An 8,658-nucleotide genomic window follows, 5' to 3' on the forward strand; every position below is an offset into this window, starting at 1 on the left:
ACCCCGGCCCCCACCCCGGCCGGCCACCGTCAGGACCGGCGCTGCCGGGAGCAGCGGTCTCGACGCCTCGGTAGACCGGCTCCCTCCTTCCCGCGCGCCCGGCCAACCCCTCAGGACCCCGGGGAGGCTCCGCCGCGGCCCTCGGGGGTCACCTCCCGGGCGGGGCGGGCCGCCGTGCCCACCTTGCTGGCTCTCGGCGCGGGCCAGCTCCTGCGTGATGACCAGGTCCATGGCGCCCGGCCCGTCCGCCCCTCCGGGCCCGCGGTGCCCCCTGCCGCCCAGGGCCGGTTGGGTTCCGCGCGCCCGCCGGCCCCGGTTGCCTGGAGACCGAACAGGACGCGGACGGCGGCCTACGGGTCGGCGGCGGGGCCACACTTGTCGGAAGGCGAACGGCGCCCGCGCCCGCCCGCGGCCCCGCCAGCGTCCCGGGAGCGAGGACTCGGGGGGCGACTCCTGCGGATCCGGGGCGGTGTGGGGCGCCGAGGGGTCCGCGCGGGCCGTGCTCGCCCAGCTCCGGGCTCCTGTGTGCCGGGTTCTGGTCCCGGCCGCGGGTCACCCCCCGCCCACCCGGGGAACGTCTTCCTGCGTCCCCCGCGCCTGCTCTCGGCCGCTCATTCATTCGTTCGTTCGTTCGTTCATTCATTCCGTCATCCCCTTCACGAGTGGTGATTTGCCCCTGCCGTGCGCCTGGAAGGGGAAATGCGGGCCTGCGGACGGGAGGGGCCGCCGGGGTTGGGCGCGAGCTGAGACCTGGCGGCGGCGGGGGCAAAGCGGGGGAGCAGACGCAGGGCCGCGGCCTCCCAGGGAGCGGGAAGCCGCGGGTTGTCCCGGCGGCGCCTACGACCCGAATTGGAGACTTGGCCGATGAAGGACTTGGGTCATGGCGGGGGGCAGTGCCCGCGACTCACCCGGCGACGGGCACGCTCGGGGAGCTCTAGGGAAAGCCCATGTGGGGGAGGAGGACCCCCAAGGAGAAGCCCATCTGGGAGAGGCCCACCCGGGGGCGACCCCCTGGGAAAGGACCACCTGGGAAAGGACCCCCTGGGGGAGGACCCCCCGGGAGAGGACCACCTGGGGAGAGGACCACCCGGGGAGAGGCTCCCCCGGGAGAGGACCCCCCGGGAGAGGGTGCCCCTGGGAAAGGACCCCCCGGGAGAGAACCGCCCGGGAGAGGACCCCCCGGGAGAGGACCCCCCGGGAGAGGGTGCCCCTGGGAAAGGACCCCCCGGGAGAGAACCGCCCGGGAGAGGACCCCCCGGGAGAGGACCACCCGGGAGAGGACCACCCGGGAGAGGATCCCCCGGGAGAGGGCCCCCCTGGGAAAGGAACCCCTGGGAGAGGACCCCCCGGGAGAGGCCCTGGGAGACCAGGTTGTGTCAGGAGTATGGCGCCCACAGAGGTTTGAGATCCAAGTCCGGGGGGGTGGGAGTGTGGAGGGGGGTGCGGGGCGTACTCGGCTGCCTGGAGGTGTGCAAATGCCGGGAGTCAGGGCAGGCTGGGGGCCCAGGGCACAGGACCTGTGAGGGGCACAGCGTGAGAGGGGAAGGGGAGCCGGGCGGGGGTGCCGGGGGCGGGGGCAGCAGGTCCCTGTAGCCCCATTCGCGAGCCAAGCGCCTCCGCGGCTGGCCTTGGCCTGGAGGCCCCGGGGTGCAGGGCCTGGCTTCTCCGGCTCGGTGGGTCTGGGAGAGAGGCCGGGAAGGTGGCGGCCTGGCACTGCAGGCCCAGGACGTCAGGCCGGGAGGGGAGAGGACGGGTGAGGCACGGGGGGAGGGGAGGGGTCGTCCTCTGGGGCCGGGCACGGAGGTGCAGGGAGGGCGAAGGACGAGGCCAAGCCGAGGCCGCGTGGCGGGGGAGCCGGCCCAGGGGGCCTCGGAGCCGTTTCCGGGGAGGGCCGTGGGGTCCCGTGGGGCCCTCGGGGTGTGGGGGCTGCTCCGGGCCCCGCACCTTCCCCCTTTCTTCCTCCTGACGGTTTTGGGCGCAGGGCGACCCTGCTCCCACCTCGCTGGCAGCCAGGTGTGGCCGCATGACCGGGGGGCAGAGGGAGCGAGGCGGTGTTGGGGGGTGTTTTCCAAGGGAGGGCGGCCCCCCTCTGTGGTGCTTCCTTTTTTCTGATGGTGGAAACGTGGCCTCCAAAAAAGGGGGCGTAAGCAGCCGTTCTGTGCCAGGTGGTGGAACCGCCCCAGGCTCGAGGCAGGAGCTGGGGTCCCCGCCTGGGGCAGCTGCTGGGTCCCAAGCCGTCTCCTGTGAGAAAGAACAAAAATGTATCTTGTCAAAGCTGCGCGGCTTTCTCAGGGTGGGTGGGAGTGCAGTCCCCAGGGGAGTCTGCTATGGGGGTGCCCTGTTCCTGCCCCAGGTGGGAGGGGGTGGGTTATTGACAAGCATTCCAAGTTTTCTTAGATGCATTTTTTAAAGCCAAAGCATGCTGTAATGCACGTACGCAGATAGACATGTAAAATATGATCACCGCGTGACAGACACGCACACCTACCTTGGCTCAAATAGGCTGCCTCGCCACAGCTCTGACACCTGAGCGTCAGCTGTTCCTCCCGGAGCCCCACTGCGTCCGGAGCTGGCAGCCTCGGATCCCTGCCAAATGGCCACATTCCTTCCCGGACTCCGTTCTCAAATGGGCCTCTGTTGGTAAGGAGACTCCACACATGTGTACAGCCTTGATAAAATATTCATTCCCGCAGAGAACATATCTCTCAAACATAATGTAGTAAGAGCTTTTCCAAATCCAAGGAGATTAAATATTAAAACTCAGTTTTCTAGTTATACATTAGCCTTGAATACCAAGAGGGCAACACAAAATTCTCACAGAACTCAGGAAAAGGAGACCAGAAAGGCCCCAGATGGGCAGCCAGGCAGACAAGGGCACAGGACCGGGTCCGAAAGGGTCCCCAGTGCAGGAGTTTCTGTCCCCGTGGAGTGGGGGGCACCCCCTCCTGGCACGTGGATGTGTTTGGCAACCCAGAACTGCTCCTGATGGTCCTTCAGGGATTCTTATGGGCCCAACGGATGCTGGTGGGTGGTCCTGGAGGAGGGGGGGGCAGGGCTGAGAGCTGCTGGTGCTAATCCTGGCTGGTCTAGCTGGTGACCAGCCCCCCTGCAGGAGCCACCAAGCCTCACCTCATTTGAACAAAAGCTGCTGCTGCCATCACCCAGGAAATTCAGAGGGTTTTTGGAGCCCTGTGCCCGGTCTCAGGAGAAGAGACCAGATCTATTCCTCTCTCATTTCGCAGCCCTATCTTGCCAGGTAGAGATGGTGTCTGTGTCTGGGTTCCCAGGTTGGCCCCCAGAGGCCTGCTTCTGTTGTCATAACGGGGCGCTTGCACGGGCAGCTTAAACAGCGAGAAAGGAGGCGTGAAGGCTGAGATCGAGGTGCTGCCGGAGCTGGTTCCTCTGAGGCCACCCTGCATGGCCGAGTGTGGCCGTCTTCCCCTGCCCCTCGTGGCTGGGTGTGGCCGTCTTCCCCTGCCCCTCGTGGCTGGGTGTGGCCGTCTTCCCCTGCCCCTCGTGGCTGGGTGTGGCCGTCTTCCCCTGCCCTGCATGGCCAGGTGTGCTCATCTTGTCTGTGTCTTCATGTCCAAATGTACCTGATTTATATGGACCCCAGCTGTGGGGTTTAGGGCCCACCCTGGGACCTCACTTTAAACGGTCACCTCTGTGAAGATCCTGTCTCCAAATAAGGCCCCATTCTGAGGTTGTGGGACAAGGACTCTGGCATAAAAGTTTCAGGGGGACACAATTCCACCCATGCCACTTGCTTAACCAGAAGTTGGTGAGAATTCTGAATATTTGTAATTTCACCAGGTGAAAGCCCGGAAGATGATTGAATTGTTCTTTAAAACATCTCGGAATATATTTAAATGAGCAGAACAGAAGTTAAAGACACAGCTTCTTCCAGCGCAGGTGGGGCCAGTAATTAAACCCCTCGGGGGTGGATGCACTTGAAAGAGAACTTAGTTGAAATTGACCTGGAATCCCAGCTCCTGGGGACAGGCAAGCAGAAGCCGGGGGCAGGCAGCATGTGGGGAGCTGTGGGGTCCTGGCTCTCCCCAGCTGCACTCAGAAGAGTGAGGTGCCGCCTCCCCTAGAGGAGCTGGAGAAGTGGGGGCGGGTGGAGGCGGGGAGGCACCGAGGGTCCCTGGTACAGGGCACTGGCAGCAGGCTCTCCGGGGAAAAACTAAAAGGAAGTCCCCTGTTAGGAGCGTTTGCACATCCTCCCACCACAGCTGTTTAAACCACAAGGGTCAACCCCAGCTCCCAAAGCTGCACACCTCACAAATGGCCAGGTGGAGCCCAGCCCTGGCTTGGTGGCCCCTCCAGAAAGGCAGAGTCTTGGGGCAGTTTAAGCTGCACCCCATTATGACAAACTCAGCTGGCAGCGGACCCGCGCTGCTGCCCCAGGGGCCTGTGTGTCTTCCCTCTGCCCGGCTGGCATCTGGCCCGGCAGTGCTTGCTGGCTTTGGCTTCACTTTGGAGCCTGCAGGTGCCGGCACGGCTACTTCCCTCATGGCTTGAGAACCCAAACGTGGAGTCCGGGAAAGGGGGCTGGGCTGGAACCCCCACGTGTCAGGGACCACGGAGCCTGCAGGAGAATGTGGGCCCAGGGAACGGGGAAGAGCTGTTCCCCAATTTGGGAGAGGCCCCAGGCCACCTCAGTGTGTTGGGCCACACAGCAGTGTAGGCCACAGAATGGCCACCCAGCCACAGTCGGCAGAACCCCAGAGCCCACTAGGGGAGGGCGTGGTGGGTGCACATGTGTGAGTGTGTGTCAGCAGGAGGGGTGGGTGTGAACTGATTGTGTGCTGTGTCAGTGTCAGCATGTGCCATGTATACACAAGAGTGCCTGTGTGTAGCATGTGGCATGTAAGCATGGTCCTGTGTGACCCTGTGTGTGCATGTGTGTGCACGTGTGGCCCTCCCCTGGGGAGGCACAGGGGAACTGATCTCAAATCCACGGACATCACCGACCACTTGCGCAGGGCCCGGCTCTGGGGGTCGGCAGAGCACAAAAGAGGCAGAAAGCGCTGCCCCAGGGGACCAAGACCACACCGTGGGGTCCAGCAGCTGGGAGGGGGGCCTGATGTTTTCAGGGAAAGCAGCTTCACCCCACAGGGAAGATTAAAAGAGGGGCTCCCCACCTCCTCAGGCACCTTTCCAAAGGGACAGCCCCTGAACGTGGAGCATATCAGCAACCCGGCAGCTGAGTTCTCGCAGTTTCCAGAGTGATACCTGAGGGCAGTGTGCACATGCCCTAAAAAGACAGGGGGAGAACACCTGCTGTCATTCCCAACAGCCCTGTATCCAGCACCCCAGGATCCACAGCACCCCAGCATTTCAGCACCCCAGCATTCCCACCATCCCTAGCATCCCAGCACGCCAGCATGTCAGCATCTCCGCCATCACCATAATCCCCGAAACTCCAGCGTCCTAGCCTCTCAACACCCCAGCACCCCAGCACCCCAACATCCCAGCATCCCATGACCCCCAGCACCCCAGCACCCCAGCGTTGCTGCATCCCAGCACCCAACTTGGGGTCACAGATTTTTATCTGATGAATCTGCAGCTCTTAATTAATGCTTACCTGCCTTCCCTCTGCGTTCCGAAGACTCTGTGCACAGGTGCTGTGTACATTACATCCCTTTCCGGCTGAGGAATGGCAGTTACATCGTACAGCGTCATGAGCTAACCATCCACCCATTCACCTGGAGATAGTTTGGAAGCCTCGCTGCGTCGTTAGAGCAGAGCCTCGTTCTGAACTCCGGGCCCGGCGGGCCCCACACCACCGCTGAGGCTGCTGCAGCTCAGGGTGGCTTTGACATCCGTGGTGGCACTCTCTTCTCTGAGGCCTTGCTGTTCAACGTTTTGCAAGACTGTATTTGCATGTTTATTTTTATGTAAATGCTGAAACATCTGGTCTAGTTTAAAAAATAAACACAAACCACAAAGCCAAAAGCACACTGCTGGCATTTTCTCTGGCACAGGTTGATTTAAAGAGAACTGGCGTCCGTGAGGCCGTGTGTCTCCCCCAGCTGCAAGGGGCTCTCTCAGTCACTTGCGTTCAGTGTGCGTCTGTTGGTAAAGAATCTGTGCCTTGATATTGATAAGGAAGGTGATTCGGTGATTTCTTTTCAAACAAAGAAAGAATGTGGAATTGATCTTCACTTCCATGCTCCTGAACGTGTTCACAGCATTGTAATTACATGTTCCTTAAAGGTTTGCCAGAACTTGTAAGCTGGACTTTTCTTTCTCATCTGGAGCAAGTGTGTGTGTGTGTGTGTGTGTGTGTGTGTGTGTACGTTTCTTTGCGTGTGCACTTGCTGCCTGTATGTGTATTGCACATGTGTGTATGTGAATATGTGAGCATGTATATGTGTGTGCATAAGCATATATACGGTGTATTCATGTAAATGTTTATGTGTGCATGCATATATGTGTGTAAGCACATGCATGAGTGTGTTGTGTGGTTGTATATGTGCACATGTGTGTAAGTGATGCGCTATGTGTATTCAGGTGGATGTACGTGCATGTGTGTTTGCCCGTGTGTGTGTGTAAGCATAGGTATGCATACGTGTTCATGTGGAGGTGGATGTATATGTGTACTGTGTAGGTGTGTATGTATGTCCATGTGTGCTTGTGTATACGTGCACGAGTGTATGTGTGCATGTGCGTGCATGTAAGCACACGTGTGTGTTTATTTGGGTGTGTTATATGTGTTTGTGCTTGTGTACATATGTGTAATCACATGCATGTGTTGTGTATGTGCAGGTCTGTGTGCATGTGTACATATCTGTAAGCATGTGCATGTGTGTATATGTGCAGGTCTGTATTTGTGTATGTGTACATATGTGTAAGCACGTGTGTGTGTTTATTTGGGTGTACATGTGTTTGTGCATGTGTACATGTGTGTCAGCACATGCATGTGTGTATTTGGGTATGCATATGTGTTTGTGCTTGTGTACATATGTGTAATCACATGCATGTGTTGTATATGCGCAGGTCGGTGTGCATGCATTCATATGTGTAAGCACATGCATGTGTGTATATGAGGTCTGTGCATGTGTACATGTGTGTAAGCACATGCCTGTGTGTGTTTATTTGGGTGTACATGTGTACATACATGTCAGCACATGCATGTATATGTTTGGGTGTGTGTGTTTGTGCATGTGTACATACGTGTCAGCACATGCAGGTATGTATTTGGGTGTGCATGTTTGTGCATGTACACATATGTGTGAGCACATGCATGCATGTGTTTGGGTGTGGGTGTTTATGCATGTGTACATATGTGTGAGCACATGCATGTGTGTGAGTGTGCGTGTGTTTGTGCCTGTGTACATATGTATGAGCACATGCATGTGTGTGTTTATTTGGGTGTGCATGTTTGTGCATGTGTACATATGTGTAAGCACATGCATGTGTGTGTTTATTTTGTTGTGCATATGTGTTTGTGCATGTGTACATACGTGTCAGCACATGCATGCGTGTGTATATGTGCAGGTCTGTGAAGGGATCCAGATCACACTTTGTGGCGTTAGGATCATTTCAAGCCAACAGCATTTGGGAATCCACTGTGCAGGAGGGGACTTTCTCCACAGCAGCCTTATCTGCCTGAAAGCAGAATCTTCCAGAAGGACTCGGCCATCACAGCCCCTTGAAAGGAGGCTTCTGGTACCAGGAGACCGAGCATGTGCAGGCACCGGAGATGGGACGTCGGCACAGGGATGAGAAATCGCACGCACAGACCTTCCCCAAGCGGACCTTGCCCTCCGCCAGCTTCCTGTGTCTTCCTCGCTCACCTGCCCGGCGTGCTGGCCCTCGGGGTCCTGCCCCCCCGCTTGATAAGATGGTTTCTCAGCCCCACATTCTAGCTGCTGCTTTGAGTCATTCTTCCTGAGTGTGTGTGCGAATCAACGTTCTCTAGGCCGTCTTTTGTTTAATTTGCAGGTCCCAGCAGAGAGCCTAAGAAGACAGGGAACAATTTTAACCTGTAGTCAGGCGTACTGTGCGGTCGCTGGGCGTCGCCTGGCTGCGTGTGTGCTTTGGAATTCGAGGCTTGCTCTGGGCGTAGATATGAGAAGTCCACTTGTGGGATTGTTCTGTGGGCACTTGAAAGGCGTTCGATGCCCGTTGGTTAGAACTGTGTTACTGATGACACCCTGTGGGCCTCTGATATGCCCGCCTGGCTCTGCCCGCCGTGGGCCTCTGATATGCCCGCCTGGCTCTGCCCGCACACCCTCTGGCTCTGTCGCTCTGAGCGGATGCCAGTTCCATGTCCTTTGGAGCACAGAAGTTTGCTGGGGCTTCTCCGAGGGTCGTGACCTTTGCCACCACAAGTGCCCATCTGTCTTGATCAGTGCTTGTTTCCTGGAAGCCAGCGTCGGTGACGAAGATCGCAGACCCGCCTTTTCCCTCCTCCTTTACTGCTTCCTTTATTTTGGTACAGTTTACATGCAGCAAAACGCACAGGTGGTAAGCGTTGCGTTTCCCTGAGTTTTGAAAGTATGCACACATGGTCACCCACACCCTCAGGATGGACACCACCCTGTCACCCCACGGAGGCCCCTGTGCCCCTACCAGTCGGCCCCACCCTGCCCTGGGGCACCTCTGCTCTGACCTCAGCCACCGCAGACCACTGCTGCCTGCTGTGGA

At 58.6% G+C, this 8,658-nt stretch overlaps 1 protein-coding gene and 1 long non-coding RNA gene across 7 annotated transcripts in view; one reads left to right on the top strand and one right to left on the bottom strand.

The window, feature by feature from the left end:
• CFAP46 (cilia and flagella associated protein 46) overlaps positions 1-462 on the bottom strand; it is a 123,004-nt gene extending 122,542 nt beyond the window's left edge. For 3 of the 6 annotated variants that reach the window (XM_017513566.2, XM_017513568.2, XM_017513564.2), the window contains exon 1: positions 183-459. In XM_017513566.2, coding sequence (XP_017369055.1) covers positions 183-231 — 49 coding nt within the window. In that variant the 5' untranslated portion in view covers positions 232-459. Of the gene's footprint in view, positions 1-182 lie in introns of all 6 variants that reach the window. The other 3 variants (XM_037733135.1, XM_017513567.2, XM_037733136.1) reach the window with 3 other exon arrangements.
• A 1,603-nt stretch (positions 463-2,065) lies between these two features.
• LOC108292587 lies at positions 2,066-6,240 on the top strand. Its single transcript, XR_001820335.2, has 2 exons — positions 2,066-2,293; positions 3,814-6,240. It is a non-coding gene; the product is annotated as an uncharacterized LOC108292587 (long non-coding RNA).
• Positions 6,241-8,658: the final 2,418 nt, after the last annotated feature.

Source organism: Cebus imitator, unplaced genomic scaffold, assembly GCF_001604975.1.
Source record: "Cebus imitator isolate Cc_AM_T3 unplaced genomic scaffold, Cebus_imitator-1.0 Scaffold495, whole genome shotgun sequence".
Lineage (NCBI taxonomy): Eukaryota > Metazoa > Chordata > Mammalia > Primates > Cebidae > Cebus > Cebus imitator.